The sequence below is a fragment of the Lucilia sericata genome, unplaced genomic scaffold (genome assembly GCF_015586225.1).
Source record: "Lucilia sericata isolate MDLA Ls3-8-SP2 unplaced genomic scaffold, ASM1558622v1 Contig000349F_arrow, whole genome shotgun sequence".
NCBI classification, from domain to species: domain Eukaryota; kingdom Metazoa; phylum Arthropoda; class Insecta; order Diptera; family Calliphoridae; genus Lucilia; species Lucilia sericata.
Genome location: NW_023994369.1, coordinates 190,806 through 217,253, shown reverse-complemented (window position 1 = coordinate 217,253; position 26,448 = coordinate 190,806). Strand labels below are relative to the sequence as shown.

Here is a 26,448-nt window from a genome sequence, read left to right as displayed (position 1 = left end):
ATACTCTAACATTATTATACAGTGTATGGCTATTTTCTTTTGGTACTTGCCACAGCAGCTGTGTGATTGTATGATTGCAACTTAAGGTCAACAATATAATGCAGGGGAAAATGAAAGCATCAACAACAACAAAAAAGCTCAATTTGCAATATGTGCAACGTCACTTTTTGCTATGTTTCAGATAAAAACGCATTTGGTGTTTAACACCCGAATACATTTTTTTTAATGAAATTCATATGGTGCCATTTCAAAGGGGGAGATTTTTCAGTGGGATTTTTTTTGTTGTTGTGCAACAACGAACAACATTTATTGATAGTGTCAGCATCATGATTAAGAATTATAGATGAATATATTCAAAAAGAAATGTAGCGAAATTTAAAAAATAATTTTGCAGCAGGGGTTTTGGGAAAAATTTAATTTTTTCTTAAATATAATTTCTTTTTCAACATCTGTTTAATTTTTTTTCTTTAAATTATTCAATTAAATTTCACTTTTTTATAGTAAAAATTTTAAACACTCACCTGATGTCTTGTCTTAACGATTGATCGCCTAATAATAATTCAAAACCGCCTTTTGATATGCTACTATTTGGACTATAACTTAATTGTGTTAAATTATTAGTTAAACTATTTGTATTTAATTGTAAAACGTCATCATTTTCTTCATCATCATCGTCGGTTAGTAACTGGAATTAGAAGGTAATACAACAACAAATTAGAAAAAACAATATAGAAAAACTAACTATCCTGCATACTAGTTTATAATCCAGACCATAGACTAGACTACAGTCTAGTTTATAGTCCCGACTATAGACTAGACTACAGTCTAGTTTATAGTCCCGACTATAGACTAGACTACAGTCCAGTTTATAGTCCCGACTATAGACTAGACTACAGTCCAGTTTATAGTCCCGACTATAGACTAGACTACAGTCTAGTTTATAGTCCCGACTATAGACTTGACTACAGTCTAGTTTATAGTCCTGACTATAGACTTGACTACAGTCTAGTTTATAGTCCCGACTATAGACTTGACTACAGTCTAGTTTATAGTCCCGACTATACACTTGACTACAGTCTAGTTTATAGTCCCGACTATAGACTTGACTACAGTCTAGTTTATAGTCCCGACTATAGACTAGACTACTGGACTACAGTCTAGTATATAGTCCATACTATAGACTAGACTACAGTCTACTTTATAGACCAGACTATAGACTAGACTACAGCCTAGTTTATAATATAAACTGGTTTATAAACTAGACTACGGACAGGACTATAGTCTAGTTTATAATCCAAACTATAGACTAGCCTATAGTCTAGTTTATAGTCCAAACTATAGGCTATAGTCTAGTCTAGTTTATAGCCTAAACTATAGACTTTGAAGTAAAGCTGTTTTTTTATAGTCTAGTCTATTCTATCTAATCTATGGTCTAGTTTGTAATTTAGTCTATATTCTAGTCTCTAGTGTAGTCTATAGTCTAGTCTATAGTTTAGTTGATAGTTTAGTCTATAGTCTAGTCTATAGTCTAGTTTATAGTCTAGTCTATAGTCTAGTCTATAGTCTAATCTATAGTCTAGTCTATAGTCTAGTCTATAGATTAGTTGATAGTCTAGTTTATAGTCTAGTCTATAGTCTAGTCTATAGTCTAGTTTATAGTCTAGTCTATAGTCTAGTCTATAGTCTAGTCTATATTCTAGTCTATAGTCTAGTCTATAGTCTAGTCTATAGTCTAGGCTATAGTCTAATCTATAGTCTAGTCTATAGTCTAGTCTATAGTTTAGTTGATAGTCTAGTTTATAGTCTAGTCTATAGTCTAGTCTATAGTCTAGTTATAGTCTAGTCTATAGTCTAGTCTATAGTCTAGTCTATAGTCTAGTCTATAGTCTAGTCTATAGTCTAGTCTATAGTCTAAGTCTATAGTCTAGTCTATAGTCTAGTCTATAGTCTAGTCTATAGTCTAGTCTATAGTCTAGTCTATAGTCTAGTCTATAGTCTAGTCTATAGTCTAGTCTATAGTCTAGTCTATAGTCTAGTCTATAGTCTAGTCTATAGTCTAGTCTAGTCTATAGTCTAGTCTATAGTCTAGTCTATAGTCTAGTCTATAGTCTAGTCTATAGTCTAGTCTATAGTCTAGTCTATAGTCTAGTCTAGTCTATAGTCTAGTCTATAGTCTAGTCTAGTCTATAGTCTAGTCTATAGTCTAGTCTATAGTCTAGTCTATAGTCTAGTCTATAGTCTTGTCTATAGTCTAGTCTATAGTCTAGTCTATAGTCTAGTCTATAGTCTAGTCTATAGTCTAGTCTATAGTCTAGTCCATAGTCTAGTCTATAGTCTAGTCTATAGTCTAGTCTATAGTCTAGTCTATAGGCTAGTCTATAGTCTAGTCTATAGTCTAGTCTATAGGTCTAGTCTATAGTCTAGTCTATAGTCTAGTATATAGTCTACAGTCTAGTCTATAGTCTACAGTCTAGTCTATAGTCTAGTCTATAGTCTAGTCTATAGTCTAGTCTATAGTCTAGTCTATAGTCTAGTCTATAGTCCTAGTCTATAGTCTAGTCTATAGTCTAGTCTATAGTCTAGTCTGTAGTCTAGTCTATAGTCTAGTCTATAGTCTAGTCTATAGTCTAGTCTATAGTCTAGTCTACAGTCTAGTCTATAGTCTAGTCTATAGTCTAGTCTATAGTCTAGTCTATAGTCTAGTCTATAGTCTAGTCTATAGTCTAGTCTATAGTCTAGTCTATAGTCTAGTCTATAGTCTAGTCTATAGTCTAGTCTATAGTCTAGTCTATAGTCTAGTCTATAGTCTAGTCTATAGTCTAGTCTATAGTCCTAGTCTATAGTCTAGTCTAGTATAGTCTATAGTCTAGTCTATAGTCTAGTCTATAGTCTAGTCTATAGTCTAGTCTATAGTCTAGTCTATAGTCTAGTCTATAGTCTAGTCTTAGTCTAGTCTTAGTCTAGTCTATAGTCTAGTCTATAGTCTAGTCTATAGTCTAGTCTATAGTCTAGTCTATAGTCTAGTCTATAGTCTAGTCTATAGTCTAGTCTATAGTCTAGTCTATAGTCTAGTCTATAGTCTAGTCTATAGTCTAGTCTATAGTCTAGACTATAGTCTAGTCTATAGTCTAGTCTATAGTCTAGTCTATAGTCTAGTCTATAGTCTAGTCTATAGTCTAGTCTATAGTCTATTCTATAGTCTAGTCTATTGTCTAGTCTATAGTCTAGTCTATAGTCTAGTCTATAGTCTAGTCTATAGTCTAGTCTATAGTCTAGTCTATAGTCTAGTCTATAGTCTAGTCTATAGTCTAGTCTATAGTCTTGTCTATAGTCTAGTCTATAGTCTAGTCTATAGTCCTAGTCTATAGTCTAGTCTATAGTCCAGTCTATAGTCTAGTCTATAGTCTAGTCTATAGTCCAGTCTATAGTCTAGTCTATAGTCTAGTCTATAGTCTAGTCTATAGTCTAGTCTATAGTCTAGTCCATAGTCTAGTCCATAGTCTTTAAAGAAGTTTATAGTCCAGCCTTATTTAAAGTCTTAACTAGTTTGTAGTGTAAACTATTGATAACAGACTAGACTGTAATCTAGCTTATAGTCCATATAGACGCCAGTCTATAACCTAGTTTAAAGACGACACTATAGTCTAGTTTATAATTGAGACTGTAGACTAAATTTTATTTTAGTTTATAGTCCCGTCTATAGGCTAGACTATAGTCGAGTTTAAAGTCGAGTCTAGTTTCTATGCTAGACTATAGACTAGATTATATCCTGATCTAGTTAGGCCACTGTCCAGTTTTTCAGTAGTTCAGCCTATAGTCTTGTCCACAGTTTTAACTATAATCTAGATTATTGCCTTTCCTATAATTTGTATTATTTATTTTCTTGTCTTCATTATTTCCAATTTTACCTCTCTTCTCGGTGGTTGTTGCTGCTGCTGCTGCTGTAACTGCTGTTGTTGTTTTTGTTGTTGTAGATTATTTGTTGTTATATATAAATCACAATTATTGCTACTAATAAGATTTGTTGCTGATATTTGTTGCCCTCTATTCGAAAGGCTTGGTATATGTGATGATGTTGGTAATGATGATGATAATGGTGGTACTGATGTTGCTCCTAATGTTGGAGCTACAGTTGTGGCTGCTGCTGTTATTAATGATGTAGTAGTATTAGTTGCTGCTGCTGTTGCTTGTGTTAACTGGGCATTTGAGGCAATTGCTGAATTTGATAAATTACTACAGGTCGATGATAATTTTTGTGTTGTATTACAGTTATTATTCGAATGAAGTAAAGCTGTTGCGGTTGCTGCTGCAGCTGCTAACGATGAGGCTGTGGCCAGTGATGATGTTGCTGCTGTTGCTCCAGCTACTCCTGCTGCTGTTGTTGCAGTAGTTTGTGATGATTTTAAATTATTGTTATTATTATTGAGAAGTAAAGGTTGCTGCACAATGGGTTGAGGTGCTGTTTTCGCTGTGTGAGGTAAATCTACCACATCCTTGGCTAAACGGGGCGAGGTTAAAGTTTGCGCATCCACATAGATTTTATTGGGCGGGGGTAGTTGTAAAGGCGGTGGTATATGATCGTGATACGTTGATGCTTTTGCTGCTGCTGTTGTTGAGGTCGTTTGATGTACATCCACTGTGGCACTTATGGTATTGGTTTGTGATTTTCTTCGACCCAAAGTGGAACTATTACCCGCTATTAAAGGCGCTGTGGAGCTATGTGTGCTATTATTAAAGGGGGTGCTTACAACGGTGGCGGCTGTGGGTGTGGGTATTTCAGCATGTTTATTTTTATAGTTAATAAAATTAATATTACACAGATTAGCACCTAAAGCCGCCAAATCATCGTCATCATCATCCTCTTCCTTTACTTCCAAATGCTGTAGACTGCGGGCTATAGTCAGTTTTTTATGCTGCAATCCGGGGGGTAATTTTGATAAGGGTGTAGCTTGGAATATACTATTATGATTTGTCAATATTGAGGTGTTGTTGGTGTTGCTAGTACTAACTGCTGCTGTTGCTGTTGTTCCTGTTAATGCAACTTGTTGATAATTATTGTTGACATTCCTATCGCCTGCTATTCCAGCTATAGCAGTTGTTGTATTGTTGCTTATTGTTGCTGCTGTAGGTTGTTTACTACTACCAGCTGTTGCTGCTGCTACGGTGGCTGTGGCCAGTAATGCTATGCCTCCACCACTGCTGGGTGGTTGTTGTGTTGTTTGTTGCGTTGATTTAACTGAACTTGCATTAGTCGTTGTTGACGCTATTGCTGTTGGTGTTATTGTTGTTGCACTTATTAGACCAGCTGTTGCTGAGGTCGATGCTGTTGTTAAGGTCGTACTACTGCAGGCCGTATGATTGCTATTGAATGAGGTCACATAGATGGGGGAGGCTTCATTTAGGAAACTTAAATCGTGTTTTTGTGTTGAGGGTGCACCACCTTTCGTCTGTTGTAACTGGAAGGAGAATAAATAAATGGAAATAATTTAGATTAAAAGAAAATTGGATTTTGTTGTTGTTGTTAAAAACTATGTAAATAGGAAATTTAATTTGATAAACTTGTTGTTATTAATAATATTTTAGTGTTGTCTTGAACTTAGTCCTGATTTTATACTGGAGTAAAATCTTGTCCAGATTATAGACTGGACTATAGACTAGACCATAAACTAGACTATAGACTAGACTAAAAAAACTATACTATAGACTAGACTGTAGACTAGACTATACACCAGACTATAGTCTATAGACTATACTAAAGACAAGAGTATACTTAAGATTAGACTATACTAAAGACTAGACTATAGAATAGTCTATAGACTAGACAAGAGATTAGACTGTAGACTAGACTATAGACTAGACTATAGACTAGACTATAGACTAGACTATAGACTAGACTATAGAATAGTCTATAGACCTAGACAAGTGACTAGACTGTAGACTATACTATAGACCAGACTATAGCCTAGACGTTAAACTAGACAAAAGCCTAGACTGTAGTCTAGACTAGACTATAGACTAGACTATAGACTAGACTATAGACTAGACTATAGACTAGACTATAGACTAGACTATAGACTAGATTATAGACTAGACTATAGACTAGACTATAGACTAGACTATAGACTAGACTATAGACTAGATTATAGACTAGACTATAGACTAGACTATAGACTAGACTACAGACTAGCTATAGACTAGACTATAAGACTAGACTATACACTAGACTTAGACTAGACTATAGACTAGACTATAGACTAGACTATAGACTAGACTATAGACTAGACTATAGACTAGACTATAGCCTAGACTATAGACTAGACTACTAGACTAGACTATAGACTAGACTTAGACTAGACTATAGACTAGACTATAGACTAGACTATAGACTAGACTATAGACTAGACTATAGACTAGACTATAGACTAGACTATAGACTAGACTATAGACTAGACACTATAGACTAGACTATAGACTAGACTATAGACTAGACTCTAGACTAGACTATAGACTAGACTATAGACTAGACTATAGACTAGAATATAGACTAGACTATAGACTAGACTATAGACTAGACTATAGACTAGACTATAGACTAGACTATAGACTAGACTATAGACTAGACTATAGACTAGACTATAGACTAGACTATAGACTAGACATAGACTAGACTATAGACTAGACATAGACTAGACTATAGACTAGACTATAGACTAGACTATAGAATAGACTATAGACTAGACTATAGACTAGACATAGACTAGACTATAGACTAGACTATAGACTAGACTAGGACTAGACTATAGACCTAGACTATAGACTAGACTATAGACTAGACTATAGACTAGACTATAGACTAGACTATAGACTAGACTATAGACTAGACTATAGACTAGACTATAGACTAGACTATAGACTAGACTATAGACTAGACTATAGACTAGACTATAGACTAGACTATAGACTAGACTATAGATAGACTATAGACTAGACTATAGACTAGACTATAGACTAGACTATAGACTAGACTATAGACTAGACTATAGACTAGACTATAGACTAGACTATAGACTAGACTATAGACTAGACTATAGACTAGACTATAGACTAGACTATAGACTAGACTATAGACTAGACTATAGACTAGACTATAGACTATACTATATACTAGACTATAGACTAGACTATAGACTAGACTATAGACTAGACTATAGACTAGACTATAGACTAGACTATAGACTAGACTATAGACTAGACTATAGACTAGACTATAGACTAGACTATAGACTAGACTATAGACTAGACTATAGACTAGACTATAGACTAGACTATAGACTAGACTATAGACTAGACTATAGACTTGACTATAGACTAGACTATAGACTAGACTATAGACTAGACTATAGACTAGACTATAGACTAGACTATAGACTAGACTATAGACTAGACTATAGACTAGACTATAGACTAGACTATAGACTAGACTATAGACTAGACTATAGACTAGACTATAGACTAGACTATAGACTAGACTATAAACTAGACTATAGACTATACGATAGACTAGACTATAGACTAGACTATAGACTAGACTATAGACTAGACTATAGACTAGACTATAGACTAGACTATAGCCTAGACTATAGACTAGACTATAGACTATACTATAGACTTTACTATAAACTAGACTATAGACTAGACTATAGACTAGACAATAGACTAGACTATAGACTAGACTTTAGACTAGACTATAGACTAGACTATAGACTAGACTAAAGACTAGACTATAGACTAGACTATAGACTAGACTATAGACTAGACTATAGACTAGACTATAGACTAGACTATAGACTAGGCTATAGACTAGACCATAGACTAGACTATAGACTAGACTATAGACTAGACTATAGACTAGACTATAGACTAGACTATAGACTAGACTATAGACTAGACTATAGACTAGACTATAGACTAGACTATAGACTAGACTATAGACTAGACTATAGACTAGACTATAGACTAGACTATAGACTAGACTATAGACTAGACTATAGACTAGACTAAAGACTACAGACTAGACTATAGACTACAGACTAGACTATAGACTACAGATTAGACTATAGACTACAGACTAGACTATAGACTACAGACTAGACTATAGACTACAGACTACACTATAGACTAGACTATAGACTACACTATAGACTAGACTATAGACTAGACTATAGACTAGACTATAAACTAGACTATAGACTAGACTATAGACTAGACTATAGACTAGACTATAGACTAGACTATAGACTAGACTATAGACTAGACTATAGACTAGACTATAGACTAGACTATAGACTAGACTATAGACTAGACTATAGACTAGACTATAGACTAGACTATAGACTAGACTATAGACTAGACTATAGACTAGACTATAGACTAGACTATAGACTAGACTATAGACTAGACTATTGACTAGACTATAGACTAGACTATAGACTAGACTATAGACTAGACTATAGACTAGACTATAGACTAGACTATAGACTAGACTATAGACTAGACTATAGACTAGACTATAGACTAGACTATAGACTAGACTATAGACTAGACTATAGACTAGACTATAGACTAGACTATAGACTAGACTATAGACTAGACTATAGACTAGACTATAGACTAGACTATAGACTATAGACTATAGACTAGACTATAGACTAGACTATAGACTAGACTATAGACTAGACTATAGACTAGACTATAGACTAGACTATAGACTAGACTATAGACTAGACTATAGACTAGACTATAGACTAGACTATAGACTAGACTATAGACTAGACTATAGACTAGACTATAGACTAGACTATAGACTAGACTATAGACTAGACTATAGACTAGACTATAGACTAGACTATAGACTAGACTATAGACTAGACTATAGACTAGACTATAGACTAGACTATAGACTAGACTATAGACTAGACTATAGACTAGACTATAGACTATAGACTAGACTATAGACTAGACTATAGACTAGACTATAGACTAGACTATAGACTAGACTATAGACTAGACTATAGACTAGACTATAGACTAGACTATAGACTAGACTATAGACTAGACTATAGACTAGACTATAGACTAGACTATAGACTAGACTATAGACTAGACTATAGACTAGACTATAGACTAGACTATAGACTAGACTATAGACTAGACTATAGACTAGACTATAGACTAGACTATAGACTAGACTATAGACTAGACTATAGACTAGACTATAGACTAGACTATAGACTAGACTATACAGTGTAGTCTTAGACTATAGTCTAGGCTCATTTCTTTTGACCTTATTTATAATTTACTTTCGATTTATTTTTGTAAATTAATTCCCCTGTAATGGAAATGTATGAGTTTTCCGCCACAAAAGCCAAGAGCCGTTATCGTATGGGAAATAAACATAAAAACCTTTGGTAACAACTACAACAGCAGGATATAGACTAGAAAAAAACGCAATTTATTGTTTGTAACATTTGATTAAGTGTTAGAGAAAAGCCACAAACAATTAAATAAATAGGAAATGAAATAAAATAAAAACTAATAAATTGGAGGGAAAAAACTATAACAAAAATGAGAAAAAGGGAAATTTTTAATGGAGAGGTTAGAAAAAAAGTTGTAATAAAAAAATTTAAGAATTTTTTTCAAGTTTTCTTTAAATTACTCTTTTTACTTTAAATTTACATTTACAACAAAACACACCTAAATAATTCCGAAAAAAACTTTAAGCAAATTTATCTGCATATAAATTCAATGCAAATAATTTTAATCTCAAAATGCGAGAGAATAACAAAAACAACAACAAATATAATAACAAAAATAACAACAAAAAACTGAAACAAAAATATGCATTATTAAATTATGCAAATTTTGTGAACTGCAACAGAAAATAATACACAATCTTTCAAACGCCAGGTAAAAGGAAAGGGATCAAGAGACAGAGAGAGAGAGAGGGAGGAGTTGGGGATAGGAGAGTCAGGAGATTTCAGAAAAGACAACAGAAATCAAAAGACAAATGTGAATTTGTGTTTTACGTGAAATAAATCACCATATCATAAAGATTTAACAAAATGCGAAAAACTGCAACTAATTGGGAGGAATGGAAACAAAATTATGCAGAAATAAAAAACAGGAACAACAACAGATGTTTAAATCCGGAATAACAAAAAGACTTTCAGATGATTAAATAAATTTTAAGATAAACTGGTGTGGGAAGTGAGAGATCTAAAATAATTTTTGAACCTAGAAAAAAAGGTGTAAATTTTTTAAGGAAATCAATAAAATTTGTGTCTAAACATAAATTCCAGGCTTAAAACAAGATTTTTTCAAGTTCGAAAATTTTTCGAACTTAAATTCGAATTTTCGAACATGGAAAAAAACATTTACATTTAATGAAAATTGTTGAAATATTTATTTAAATATAATTTTCAGGCTTTAAATAACATTTTTTCATGTTCGAAAATTTTTTGAACTTATGTTCGAATTTTCGAACATAGAAAAAATCGTCTAGATATAAAGGAAATCGATCAGATGCTTATTTAAACATAATATCCATGCTTTAAATAGCATTTTTCCATGTTCGAAAAATTTTCGAAATTAAGTTCGAATTTTCGAACATGACAAAATTGGACGAAATTTCAAGAAAATCGATTAGCTGTTTATTTGAACATAATCTCCAGGCTTTTAGTAACATTTTTCCTTGTTCGAAAAATTTTCGAACTTAAGTTCGAATTTTCGAACATAGAAAAAATCGCCTAAATTTGAAGAAAATCATGAAAATTTATGTTTAAACACTAACTTCAGGATTTAAATAACATTTTTCCATGTTAGAAAATTTTTCGAACTTAAGATCGAATTTTCGAACAATGCAAATATCATCTAAATTTAAAGAAAATCGTTAAAATTAATGTTTAAACATAATTTTCAGGCTTCAAATAGCATTTTTCCATGTTCGAAAATTTTTCGAACTTAAGTCCGAATTTTCGAACATAGAAAAAATCGTCTAAAATTAAAGGAAATCGTTAAAATGTATGTTTAAGCATAAGCCACAGTCTTTAAATAACATTTTTCCATATTCGAAAATTTTTCGAACTTAAGTTCGAATTTTCGAACATAGAAAAAATCGCCTAAATTTAAAGAAAATCGTTATAATTTATATTTAAACATAATCTGCAGTCTTTAATTAACATTTTTCCATGTTCGACAAATTTTCGAACTTAATTTCGAATTTTCGCACTTAGCAAATATGGCTAAAACTTGAAGAAAATTGTTAAGATATATGTTTAAACATAATCTTCAGACTTTAAATAGCATTTTTCCTTCTTCGAAAATTTGTCGAACTTAAGTTCGAATTTTCGAACTTAGAAAAAATGGCTAAAACTTCAAGAATATCGTTAAGATATAATTTTAAACATAATCTGCAGTCTTTAAATCACATTTTTCCATGTTCGAAAGTTTTTCGAACTTAAGTTCGAAATTTCGAACAATACAAAATTTGTCCAAATTTGAAGAAAATCGATCAGATGTTTATTTAAACATAGTCTGCAGTCTTTAAACAACATTTTTCCATGTTCGAAAAATTTTCGAGCTAAAGTTCGAATTTTCGAACATGACAAAATTGGTCTAAATTTAAAGAAAATCGTTAAAAATGTATTACATTCATCATTCTTAGGTTATAAATGATGTTTTCCTATGTTCGAAAATTTTTCGAACTTAAGTTCGAATTTTCCTCCTACAAAAAATCGTTTTATTTAAACCACAACTGGGAAAAAAATGTGTTGATTTGTTTATTTCAACATTTTTTCAAGCTTTTTTTGTACAATTATTAATTTGGACAGTTTGGGCAATTTACAAGCAGATGTTTTACAAATCCAATATGTGTTGTGGTTAGCGCTGCTGAGGTTTAACTCTCATTAAAAATGCAAAATTTGTTTAACCACTTTTTTACCCACAAACCCCCCTGTATATCGAGAGAGTGAAAGTGTTAGCAGTAGAAAAGTATTAAATATAAAAATTCCCAAGCATATAAACCATAAATATTTAAATAAATATTTTAACATTTCGACAATTTTTAGTTTTGTTTATTAATATGTAAATTTTGAAAAATATAAATATTTATTTTTTTACTATTTTTTTTAAAAAATTTTTTATATGATTACTGTAAATATATTAAAATATTTTTCTTAAACAAAAAGAAAAAAACATAAACCATTTAATGTTTTTAATTAAAAAGCAATTCTTTTATAGCAAAAGAGAAAAAATATTTTTCAATATGAATTTTACAAAAAAAAAAAGAAATAATTAATTATTTAAGCACAGCACATGCTATTGTTTAAACTCATTAATTATCGGCAACTACTTTAAATTACAACAATAATAATAAAATAGTTTTCAGCTACAATTTATACGAGTATTAACAGCAACGTTCACTCATTCATTCTTTCATTCACTTAAAACTGTTCAGTCATATAGTCATACTATTAATGCAGGCAGCAGTAACTAACAAAAACAACAACTATAAATGTGTTTAAATAAAAGTTGCTTGTTTTCGGAACAGACATCCATTAAAAAATTTCATTTAAATTATTGTTACTGATTATTGCAAAATATACACTGAGAAAAAATCAATTGTTTTACACGTTTTCTTTATAATCGAACTTAAGTTCGAAAAAAAACTGTACTAAAAAGCTATAGCCTACTATAGACTAGAGTCTAGACTAGACTATAGGCTAGACTATAGACTAGACTATAGACAAGACTATAGACTAGACTATAGACTAGACTATAGACTAGACTAAAGACTAGACTATAGACTATACTATAGACTAGGCTATAGACTAGACTATAGACTAGACCATAGACTAGACTATAGACTAGACTATAGACTAGACTATAGACTAGACTATAGACTAGACTATAGACTAGACTATAGACTAGACTATAGACTAGACTATAGACTAGACTATATACTAGACTATAGACTAGACTATAGACTAGACTATAGACTAGACTATAAACTAGACTATAGACTAGACTATAGACTTGACTATAGACTAGACTATAGACTAGACTATAGACTAGACTATAGACTAGACTATAGACTAGACTATAGACTAGACTATAGGCTAGACTATAGGCTAGACTATAGGCTAGACTATAGACTAGACTATAGACTAGACTATAGACTAGACTATAGACTAGACTATAGACTAGACTATAGACTAGACTATAGACTAGACTATAGACTAGACTATAGACTAGACTATAGACTAGACTATAGACTAGACTATAGACTAGACTATAGACTAGACTATAGACTAGACTATAGACTAGACTATAGACTAGACTATAGACTAGACTATAGACTAGACTATAGACTAGACTATAGACTAGACTATAGACTAGACTATAGACTAGACTATAGACTAGACTATAGACTAGACTATAGACTAGACTATAGACTAGACTATAGACTAGACTATAGACTAGACTATAGACTAGATAGACTAGACTAGACTATAGACTAGACTATAGACTAGACTATAGACTAGACTATAGACTAGACTATAGACTAGACTATAGACTAGACTATAGCTAGACTATAGACTAGACTATAGACTAGACTATAGACTAGACTATAGACTAGACTATAGACTAGACTATAGACTAGACTATAGACTAGACTATAGACTAGACTATAGACAAGACTATAGACTAGACTATAGACTAGACTATAGACTAGACTAAAGACTAGACTATAGACTTGACTATAGACTAGACTATAGACTTGACTATAGACTTGACTATAGACTAGACTATAGACTAGACTATAGACTAGACTATAGACTAGACTATAGACTTGACTATAGACTTGACTATAGACTAGACTATAGACTAGACTATAGACTAGACTATAGACTAGACTATAGACTAGACTATAGACTAGACTATAGACTAGACTATAGACTAGACTATAGACTAGACTATAGACTAGACTATAGACTAGACTATAGACTAGACTATAGACTAGACTATAGACTAGACTATAGACTAGACTATAGACTAAGACTAGACTATAGACTAGACTATAAGACTAGACTATAGGACTAGACTAAGACTAGACTATAGACTAGACTATAGACTAGACTATAGACTAGACTATAGACTAGACCTATGACTAGACTATAGACTAGACTATAGACTAGACTATAGACTAGACTATAGACTAGACTATAGACTAGACTATAGACTAGACGACTATAGACTATAGACTAGACTATAGACTAGACTATAGACTAGACTATAGACTGAACTATAGACTAGACTATAGACTAGACTATAGACTAGACTATAGACTAGACTATAGACAGACTATAGACTAGACTATAGACTAGACTATAGACTAGACTATAGACTAGACTATAGACTAGACTATAGACTAGACTATAGACTAGACTATAGACTAGACTATATACTATAGACTTAGACTATAGACTAGACTATAGACTAGACTATAGACTAGACTATAGACTAGACTATAGATAGACTATAGACTAGACTATAGACTAGACTATAGACTAGACTATAGACTAGACTATAGACTAGACTATAGACTAGACTATAGACTAGACTATAGACTAGACTATAGACTAGACTATAGACTAGACTATAGACTAGACTATAGACTAGACTATAGACTAGACTATAGACTAGACTATAGACTAGACTATAGACTAGACTATAGACTAGACTATAGACTAGACTATAGACTAGACTATAGACTAGACTATAGACTAGACTAGACTAGACTATAGACTAGACTATAGACTAGACTATAGACTAGACTATAGACTAGACTATAGACTAGACTATAGACTAGACTATAGACTAGACTATAGACTAGACTATAGACTAGACTATAGACTAGACTATAGACTAGACTATAGACTAGACTATAGACTAGACTATAGACTAGACTATAGACTAGACTAAGACTAGACTATAGACTAGACTATAGACTAGACTATAGACTAGACTATAGACTAGACTAGACTAGACTATAGACTAGACTATAGACTAGACTATAGACTAGACTATAGACTAGACTATAGACTAGACTATAGACTAGATAAGACTAGACTATAGACTAGACTATAGACTAGACTATAGACTAGACTAGACTAGACTATAGACTAGACTATAGACTAGACTATAGACTAGACTATAGACTAGACTATAGACTAGACTATAGACTAGACTATAGACTAGACTATAGACTAGACTATAGACTAGACTATAGACTAGACTATAGACTAGACTATAGACTAGACTATAGACTAGACTATAGACTAGACTATAGACTAGACTATAGACAGACTATAGACTAGACTATAGACTAGACTATAGACTTGACTATAGACTATAGACTAGACTATAGACTAGACTATAGACTAGACTATAGACTAGACTATAGACTGACTATAGACTATAGACTAGACTATAGACTAGACTATAGACTAGACTATAGACTAGACTATAGACTAGACTATAGACTAGACTATAGACTAGACTATAGACTAGACTATAGACTAGACTATAGACTAGACTATAGACTAGACTATAGACTAGACTATAGACTAGACTATAGACTAGACTATAGACTAGACTATAGACTAGACTATAGACTAGACTATAGACTAGACTATAGACTACACCATAGACTAGACTATAGACTACACTATAGACTAGACTTTAGACTAGACTATAGACTACACTATAGACTAGACTATAGACTAGACTATAGACTAGACTATAGGCTAGACTATAGACCAGACTATAGACTAGACTATAGACTAGACTATAGACCAGACTATAGACTAGACTATAGACTAGACTATAGACTAGACTATAGACTAGACTATAGACTAGACTATAGACTAGACTATGGACTAGACTATAGACTAGACTATAGACTAGAAATTTTCAAACATGAAAAAAATTTAAAACTTTTCATTGATTTTTCTTAAAATGTCTACCATTTTTGCCAGTGTAATCTCAATTAACTACAGGCACCTCCACCCATCCCCTCTCTCCACTCTTTATACCTATACACCTACACAAGCACTCACAGAAAATTACTTTAATATGAGAATACTACTACTAAGCTCATTTATGCTAAATTTTACATACATTTATACAAACATGTTCCATTATGAATTTAAGTACATTATCTCCCAGTAGAGACACTCACACACACACACTCTTAATCAATACAAAATGCATTCTTTTTATTACAGCTTAAAGCTCGCCTTTACCACCCACACACACACGAATTAAACTCGCGCGCTCTGTGTAATTGTTCTCCCTCCCCATTTTATGTTGTGCCAAGTTAAACTCTTTCACTAGCTAACTGTTTGTTTTTTCTATGCTCTTGTTTTTAATTTGTTGTTACACTGCATTGTTTGGGTGTTAGGAAGTGGGTGTTCTGTTTTCAGTTAGTTAGATTTTGTTGTTCTTTTTTTTTTTTGCTGTACAATTTACAGGCATGTAAAATCATGTTCACAGTTAATAACGATATTACAGGACTATTTGATGGTCAATTGATTTATGTATTTAGAGAAAAATTAAACAGTTAGGAGAGCAATTCAAAAGGATTAAAATTTGGTGGAAAAACGGAGTAAACTTTTAAATAATAGGATTTAGTCTTTTTTAAACTGAAATATAATGAACTCTAGAACATAAAAAGCTTTAAACAAATGAGTTTTTAAAGTGTTTTCTTGGAAGCTTTTAAGAAACCTTAGAAAGCCCTTGCAACTTAAACGTAAAACTTGTTACATTTCTAAACAAACTAAAGCTTTTGAGATAATATAAGAAATACTTGAAATTAAAGCACAATTAAAGCTTTTTGAAAAGTTTCTCTCACTAAAGATTTTAACGAGACGTTAAATAACTTGAAATAGAAACTATTTTAGAACAGTTTTAAAGGACCTGTAAATGAAGCTTTTCATGAGATGTTAAAATAACTTGAAACAAAAGCTCTAAAGCTTTATATAGTCTTCGCAGTAATTTTTTATAATTAATATAAAAAACTTATTCATTAAAGCATCTTGTAATTAAAGCTTTTAAATCGACAAAAAAGCGTTATATTACTAAAGCTTTTAAATGACTGTCAGCCGACCGAGAATGAAAACATTTAAAAAGCAATATAAGCTTAAAATTTCCATTCGATAGAAGCTCATTGATTGAAGCTTCTGAAGATTATATGACGTTATACTACCTAAGCTTTTAAATGACTTTCATCAGAACTATAATGAAAACATTTAAGAGTCAATATAAGCTTAAAATTCCGATTTAATCAAAGCTCTTGAATAACTATATAAAGCTCTTTGATGGCAACTTTTTGCAATAGTAAGATAAAAGCATAAATTAAAATTTAACTATTCTTCGAAATAAATAAATATAGTTATTATAAAAAGCTCTATGATTGAAGCTTTTGAAAATCTTATGATTAAAGCTTTTAAACCGACAAAAAAAGGTTATATTACTAAAACTTTTAAATGACTTTCAACAGCTTAAAGTTAAGCGTTAAATGGTCTTCGGAGTAAATATGTACAATTAATATAAAAAGCTCTATGATTGAAGCTTTTGAATATCTTGCGATTAAAGCTTTTAAACCAACAAAAAATCTGGTATTACTTAAGCTTTTAAATGACTTTCAACAAAACTATAATGAAAACATTTCAAAAGCAATATAAGCTTCAAATTTCCATTCGTTTAATGCTTTCAAATAACTATATAAAGCTCTGTGATGGAAACTTGTTATAATCGTACGATAAAAGCTTAAAGTTAAGCGTTAGTCTTTGAAATAAATTTTTATAATTAATATAAAAAGCTATATGATTGAAGCTTTTAAAAATCTTGCGATTAAAGCTTTTAAACCGAAAACAGCCGTTGTACTGCCTAAGCTTTTAAATGACTTTCAACAAAACATTTCAAAAGCAATATAAGCTTTAAATTTCCATTCGTTTATAACTTTTAAATAACTATATAAAGCTTTAGGATTGAAGCTTTTTGAAATCGTGCTAAAAAAGCTAAAATTTAAGCGTTAAATAGTCTTAGAGTCTAAACTTTTAAAGATTAAGAAAGCTTAAAAATTGTCATTTGATAAATGTTTTTAAATTACTAAATAAAGCTTTTTGATTGAAGCTTTTTGATATTGTATCTTTAAAGCTTTTTAAAGATTTTCAAAAGTTGAAAAGTCAAACTTTAAAGAGTTTAAAAATGAAGCTTTAAAAGCTTTAAAATAACTTTCGGAAAACTTTGTTAAAAAGCCTAAAGCTTTTATGGTGTTTTTCTATAAATTATTAAACTTTTCTTACCTTTTTCGATAGCTGTGTTATATCCACCGGTGTTACACGATTTAAGGCCGCTAAACGCTGCAAACGTTCCCTGGCATGCTCCTCAACCGCTATAACAAAGGCGTCTTGTACCGAGTTGCCAATGTCCCAAGCTGGAAGTAGAATAAAGAGGGAAAAAGAAAATTAATAAAAAATATTTTTAATCAAAAAATTATTATATTTATACTACTTTAAAGTTGTCTAACTTTGGCGAGCTTTTAAGTAGAAAGCCAAATTTAGCGGCATAAAGTCTAGTTATCTAAAGCTTTTAAAATATTATAAAATTTTTTAGAAAGTAGCTTTCAAACTTAAACTAAATAAAGTATTAAAAACATATATTTTTGAAATTTTCTTTTCCTTTCAAAAGTTTTGCAACTTTGGCAACATTTTAGGAAATAAGTTGATTTTTAATTTATAAAATCTAGACAGCTTAAGCTTTTAAATTGTGAAAAAAATTGAAAAATTTAGTATAAATTTTAAAAATTGTATAGAATAGCTTTTAACCTTCTGTTTCTTAACACCTATTTTGAAGCAAATTTTAACACTTTTATGTTAAAATCTTTTTTTCCACCCAAAAATTAATCACGTTCCAATATTGACATAAAAATGTGTATGTGTGTTTTTTTTTGGGGGAAACGTTTAACACCAACATTAAAATTAATGCTAAAAATCTTATAATAAAAACGTACAGCTTAAGGTTGCTAAGGGACCAATTGCTATACAATCTGTACAAAAATAAATAAAACTTTTTCGTAAAAAAAGTGTTAAAAAATGTAAGATTTAAAATTATAGTTTAATAAAAAAATTTTTTCATTAATTTTTAGTTATATAGAAAACTCTTTGTCTTAATAATCTTCTTAGTTTTTTTTTTTTTGATATTTTCTAGTGCAATTTCAATAATATTTGTTTTATGTCTGGTTTTTATTTCAGCACGTTTTTGTCATTTTCTAGGTTGCCTTAAAAATTTATATCTAAAGATTTGTATGGTTTTGCAGTAAGCACACATTGTTAAATACCAAGGGGACCTATTTAATGTTGACTGGTTTTCTGCTTAGTTTTACTTCTTGGCCTCCGGACAACAAATAGTCTAGTTTTTTTATTTGACTAGTTTAATAATGAGACCAACTGTTGTCAAAAAAGGGGGAAAAGAAGAGCAAGAGGAAAAAAGTTACCATCTTCAACTGAAGATCATATTTGACTTACTACAAAAGCTTTCAAAGAACTTTAGAAAGTCTCCCAGTTATAAGAAAAGCTTTAAAAACATCTACAATTAAAGCTTTTAAACACCTTTCAAAAGTTTGATAATTAAAGCTTTTGGAAAAGTTACAATTTATGTTTTTGAAGGGCTTTAAATAAGCATATGATTGAAGCTTTTAAATGTATGTAAAAAGCTTTAAGCTTTAAAAATATCTACAATTAAAGCTTTCAAAAGTTTGATAATTAAAGCTTTTGGAAAAGTTACCATTGAAGTTTTCAAAGGGCTTTAAATAAGTCTTTCAAAAGAGCTACAAATGAAGCTTTTGGAAGTTTTTAAAAAGATCCCTGAAAGGCTTTCAAAACATCAGCAATTGATGTTTTCAAAAGTGTTTTAAAAATCATACGATTAAAGCTTTTAAAAGTCTTTCAATAGATAGATGATTTAAACTTTAGTGAGGCTTTCCAAAGATCTACGATTGAAGTTTCTAAAAGCTTTTAAAAGTCTTTCAATAGAAATGTGATTTAAACTTTCCAAAGTTCTACGATTAAAGTTTCTAAAAGCTCTATAATTAAAGTCTTTAAAAAAATCTAAAAGATCTACGTTTAAAGCTTAAAGAGACCTTTAAAAGTCCTATAATTAATTCTTTTAATAGTCTTTAAAATGGTCTACGATTGAAGCTTTTAAAAACTTTTCAAAAGATCCAGGGTTAAGGCTTTTGAAAAGCTATCCATTAGAAGTTTTCGAACCTCTTCAAAAATTTATACAATTGAAGCTTTTAAAAAATAAATGATTAAAGCTTTTGAGAGACTTTCAGAAGACCTACAAATGAAGTCGGCATAAGTCTTTAAAATAAACTAGCCTTTAGAAGAGATCAATGCTTAAAGCTTTTAAAAGTCTTTGAAACAATAAATTATTAAAGCTTTTGAGAGACTTTCAGAAGACCTACAACTGATATTTGCAAAAGCCTTTCAATAGATCCATGCTTAAGGTATTTGAAAAGCTATGCCTTAGAAGCCATTCAAGAGCCTCATGCTTAAAGCTTTAAAGAAACTATACGATTTATGCGTTAAAAAGAAGCTTTAACAAACTTTCAATTACAGTTTTATAAAATTTTCTAAACTAGCTATGATAAAAGCTTTTAAATGATTTTGGCAAGTCCTATAATTGAATTTCAAAGAGCCTTTAAAAGATCTACAATTAAAGCTTTGGTACGGGTTTAAAAAGGTCCATTATTGAAGAGTTTAAATGACTTCAACAAATCTAACAATTGAAACTCTTTGAAGAGTTTCTAAAAGACCTTCGAATAAAACTTTAAAGTTTTGCCGAGGTTTTTTACCGATGCTTTTAAATGACTACAGTAAGTCCTCCAATTGAAACTGTATACTGTATTGCTGACGCTTTCAATGCGACCTTTAACCTTCCAATACAGCTTTGAAATTATTTAAATAGATGTACTATTGAAGCTTTTAAACGAATATTCAGCGAACCCTACAATTAAAGCTTTTTAAAAACTGCCTTATCACTTAACATTGAAGCTTTTATAAGGCCTTTTTAAAGATCTTCAATTAAAGCTTTGAAATGACTTTAAAGAGGTCGCTACTATAGAAACTTTAAAATTATTTCACAGTGTTCCACTACTTAAGCTTTTAAATGACTTCAGTAAGACCTACAATTGAAACTTTTTAAAATATTGTATTAACACTTGTAGGAGCAATTTTCAAAGCGCCTTTAAAAGACCTTTGTTTAAAATTTTGAAATATTTTTTTTAAAAGACTATTAAAACTTATCTTTGAAGCTTTCAAGAGCATTATATAGACTTTCGATTAAAGCTCTGAAATTATATGAAAGAAATCTACTATGGAAGCTTTTAAATTACTTCAAGAAGTCCTACAATTGAAACTTTTTAAAGGACTACATTAACCCTTCTCGTTAAAGCTTTCAAAGGGCCTTTAAGAGATCTTCTATTAAAGCTTTTTGATGATTTTAAAGAAAGGTCTACTGTGAAAGCTTTCAAACTTCATTAAATGAAGCTACAATTGAAGCTTTCAAAACATATAATTAACATTTCTAAATAAAGCTTTCAAAAGCCTAACAAGAGATCTATTATTAAAGCTTTAAGAAATTCTTGAAAGCTTCTTGAAGTTTGAAGAGTCCGAGCTTTTAATGCACTTCAATCTTGAACTTTTGAAAAGCTCTTCAATTGAAATTTTAGAATAATTTAAACGGCATTACATTAAGGCTTACTAAAACCTTAAAAGCTTTTAAATTTCTTCAAACCGAGCTTTGAACGAAGAGCTTTTCAAAAGTTCAAGATTGAAGTGCATTAATCTTGAAAAGCTCTTCGTTTAAACCTTTAAAATACTTTAAACGGCACTACATTAAAGCTGCTTTAAACCTTAAAAGCAGTTTAAATTTTTATAAAACATCAACAACTTAAAGCTTTTACTTAAATTTTCTATTAAAGCTTTTGAATCTCTTGTTTTTTGCTACTAGTTGGTCCCCTTTAGCATTGTTTTTTGTCTTCTCCATGTATCTTTCACATTCATGTCTAACACTGGACTTTCTTTTCTCTATAAAAAGCCAGCAAAAGCTAGATATATATGGAGAAAAAAAAAAGAAAAAGTCACAGCTTTTTTTCTATTGCTCTTAACATGGCCATGTGTTGTGATGACCAAACGACCAATCGACTGACCACTTCACTTTATAATTTCTATGAATTTTGTTAGTTTTTTTTTTTTACTTAAGTACTCATAGCACATGTCGTTGTTGCTATATTAAAGGTGTTATGCTAGAGATGATGACTGCTGCCTCTTGTTGTACACCTCTAACAACGGGACACTTGGCTCACAGTAATGGTTTGTGGTGTAAGTCTTTTTTCTTCTTCTATTTTTGGGAAAAAAAGTGGACACTTTGGTATCAAAAGCACACATGCTTTATATGAAGTTTTTTGGGGTTATTAAATATATAGCACATTAAAAAGACTAGTATATAGTATTGTGCTTGAAAAAAGCTTTGGTTATACAGATGCTTCAGTTGTCATTTTCTAGCCAAAGTAAGAGATGTTAAAGTAATCAAAGAGGACTTAGTTTTGATAAGATTTTCCATCAAAAGTCATATTAGATAACAAGGCTTAATGGAGCAAATAGAGTTTTAGATAAAAACAATATAAAGAAAATGGTAAAAGCTTTTTAGCAGTAAAAATCCCTTAAAGTTCTTTTAATTTTTAAAAGTTCTACATTCTTAAAGATCATTCAACTTAGGTCTTATTTCTTATAACCACCCTTAAAATCAACATTCATTTACTTACAATACAAATACAGCAAATCATGCTCAATATCAGAGGGGAATTGAAAACGACATGACTGTACATCTCATCTATTATATAGAAAACATATTGAATCCCTTTCATTAGACAGAAAAAACTGTCAATATTGACAAAACAAGAGTAAAGTAATTTTTATAAAAACTTCCCCCCTTTTTAGTTAAAACTCACTTAAACGTTAAAAGTCACTGGTTATGTTAAGAAAGTGTATTTGTTACTACAACAATTTGTAAAGATTTGGTAAAAAGAAAATTTCATATTAAGATAATTTTCTAAATAGTTATTTGGCTTCTATCCAAGAAGTTTACTTTAAATTAAAATGATAAAATTTATTCTAAAAGACTTAAAAACAACTAAAAGCTTTTATAATACCTCTACTCAACTTATGGGAAAAAAACTTTTAAAACACATTTAATTGTCCAATGAATAAAACTTACAAAAATCTTAAAAAATTTGCACAATTAAAGCTTTTAAAAGCATAAAAAAATAGTTTCATTGAATGTCTTGTAAACTAAGCCAAAATAAAGCTTTTAAAAGACTTTCAATAGACTTGTGTTCTAAAAGACTTTAAGAAGACCTGCAATTAAAGTTTTTAATAGTTCAAAACACCTAAAAATTTGAGCTTTTAACAGACATCTAAAATATTTTAAAAAGTCTCACAATTAAAGCTTTTATGAAAATTTTGATAGACTTTTGGTTAAAGCTGTTTAAAAACTCTAACTCTAGTCTAGTCTATAGTCTTGTCTATAGTCTAGTCTATAGTCTTGTCTATAGTCTAGTCTATAGTCTTGTCTATAGTCTAGTCTATAGTCTAGTCTATAGTCTAGTCTATAGTCTAGTCTATAGTCTAGTCTATAGTCTAGTCTATAGTCTAGTCTATAGTCTAGTCTATAGTCTAGTCTATAGTCTAGTCTATAGTCTAGTCTATAGTCTAGTCTATAGTCTAGTCTATAGTCTAGTCTATAGTCTAGTCTATAGTCTAGTCTAAAGTCTAGTCTATAGTCTAGTCTATAGTCTAGTCTATAGTCTAGTCTATAGTCTAGTCTATAGTCTAGTCTATAGTCTAGTCTATAGTCTAGTCTATAGTCTAGTCTATAGTCTAGTCTATAGTCTAGTCTATAGTCTAGTCTATAGTCTAGTCCATAGTCTAGTCTATAGTCTAGTCTATAGTCTAGTCTATAGTCTAGTCTATAGTCTAGTCTATAGTCTAGTCTATAGTCTAGTCTATAGTCTAGTCTATAGTCTAGTGTATAGTCTAGTCTATAGTCTAGTCTATAGTCTAGTCTATAGTCTAGTCTATAGTCTAGTCTATAGTCTAGTCTATAGTCTAGTCTATAGTCTAGTCTATAGTCTAGTCTATAGTCTAGTCTATAGTCTAGTCTATAGTCTAGTCTATAGTCTAGTCTATAGTCTAGTCTATAGTCTAGTCTATAGTCTAGTCTATGGTCTAGTCTGCAGTCTATTCTATTGTCTAGTCTATAGTCCATTAGTATATAGTATAGTCTGTAGTCTAATCTATAGTCTTGTCTGTAGCCTAGTCTATAGTCTAGGCTATAGTTTAGTCTATAGTCTAGTCTATAGTCTAGTCTATAGTCTTGTCTATAGTCTAGTCTATAGTCTAGTCTATAGTCTAGTCTAGTCTATAGTCTAGTCTATAGTCTAGTCTATAGTCTAGTCTATAGTCTAGTCTATAGTCTAGTCTATAGTCTAGTCTATAGTCTAGTCTATAGTCTAGTCTATAGTCTAGTCTATAGTCTAGTCTATAGTCTAGTCTATAGTCTAGTCTATAGTCTAGTCTATAGTCTAGTCTATAGTCTAGTCTATAGTCTAGTCTATAGTCTAGTCTATAGTCTAGTCTATAGTCTAGTCTATAGTCTAGTCTATAGTCTAGTCTAGTCTAGTCTATAGTCTAGTCTATAGTCTAGTCTATAGTCTAGTCTATAGTCTAGTCTATAGTCTAGTCTATAGTCTAGTCTATAGTCTAGTCTATAGTCTAGTCTATAGTCTAGTCTATAGTCTAGTCTATAGTCTAGTCTATAGTCTAGTCTATAGTCTAGTCTATAGTCTAGTCTATAGTCTAGTCTATAGTCTAGTCTATAGTCTAGTCTATAGTCTAGTCTATAGTCTAGTCCATAGTCTAGTCTATAGTCTAGTCTATAGTCTAGTCTATAGTCTAGTCTATAGTCTAGTCTATAGTCTAGTCTATAGTCTAGTCTATAGTCTAGTCTATAGTCTAGTCTATAGTCTAGTCTATGGTCTAGTCTATAGTCTAGTCTATAGTCTAGTCTATAGTCTAGTCTATAGTCTAGTCTATAGTCTAGTCTATAGTCTAGTCTATAGTCTAGTCTGTAGTCTAGTCTATAGTCTAGTCTATAGTCTATGGTCTAGTCTATGGTCTAGTCTGCAGTCTAGTCTATTGTCTAGTCTATAGTCTATTAGTATATAGTATAGTCTGTAGTCTAATCTATAGTCTTGTCTGTAGCCTAGTCTATAGTCTAGGCTATAGTTTAGTCTATAGTCTAGTCTATAGTCTAGTCTATAGTCTAGTCTATAGTCTAGTCTATAGTCTAGTCTATAGTCTAGTCTATAGTCTAGTCTATAGTCTAGTCTATGGTCTAGTCTAGTCTAGTCTATAGTCTAGTCTATAGTCTAGTCTATAGTCTAGTCTATAGTCTAGTCTATAGTCTAGTCTATGGTCTAGTCTGCAGTCTATTCTATTGTCTAGTCTATAGTCTATTAGTATATAGTATAGTCTGTAGTCTAATCTATAGTCTTGTCTGTAGCCTAGTCTATAGTCTAGGCTATAGTTTAGTCTATAGTCTAGTCTATAGTCTAGTCTATAGTCTTGTCTATAGTCTAGTCTATAGTCTAGTCTATAGTCTTGTCTATAGTCTATTCTATAGTCTAGTCTGTAGTCTAGTCTATAGTTTTTGATCTATAGTCTACTTTATATTGTAGTCTTTAGTCTAGTTTATAGTGTAGTCTTTAGCAAGTTTATAGTGTAGTCTTTATTCTAGTCGTTTGTTTAGTCTTTATTTCTATTTAAAAATATATTTCCCTCCCTAAATTTACAGAAATCTTCAGCTATGTAAGTGTCATTAATAGTTAGTTTATTTAACAAATAATAACTATTTGAACTACTAGTTGTACTTTATATTTTATTACTGTCATTGGAAAAGTTATTGACAAGTCACATAAACTTATAGCTACATATATAAAAACTAAATTGACAAAATTGCACATTGCATAATAATAGTAATAAAATACTACAATACGTTTACAACATATACCACAAGCAATGTAAGGGCAAGAGAAGCAAGAGGAAAAACATGGAAGGGGTATTGAAATTTAGAAAATTTGTAACATATTTTGTAATTTTGTTTTGTTTTAAAGTTTTATAGGAATTTTAGTAGTTACTATGTATGTATGTGTCTTAAATTGTTATTTACTTAATAATGTATTATTTATTTTGTTAAAGTTAA

General features: G+C 30.9%; 1 protein-coding gene across 2 annotated transcripts in view; it reads right to left on the bottom strand.

Moving 5' to 3' along the window:
- LOC119603950 overlaps window positions 1–26,448 on the bottom strand; it is a 188,905-nt gene that overhangs the window by 76,678 nt on the left and 85,779 nt on the right. For both annotated transcript variants that reach the window (XM_037956253.1, XM_037956254.1), the window contains exons 4-6: window positions 18,429–18,559; window positions 3,909–5,456; window positions 522–685 (exon numbers count right to left, since the gene is read on the bottom strand). In XM_037956253.1, coding sequence (XP_037812181.1) covers window positions 522–685; window positions 3,909–5,456; window positions 18,429–18,559 — 1,843 coding nt within the window. The remainder of the gene's footprint in view (window positions 1–521; window positions 686–3,908; window positions 5,457–18,428; window positions 18,560–26,448) is intronic.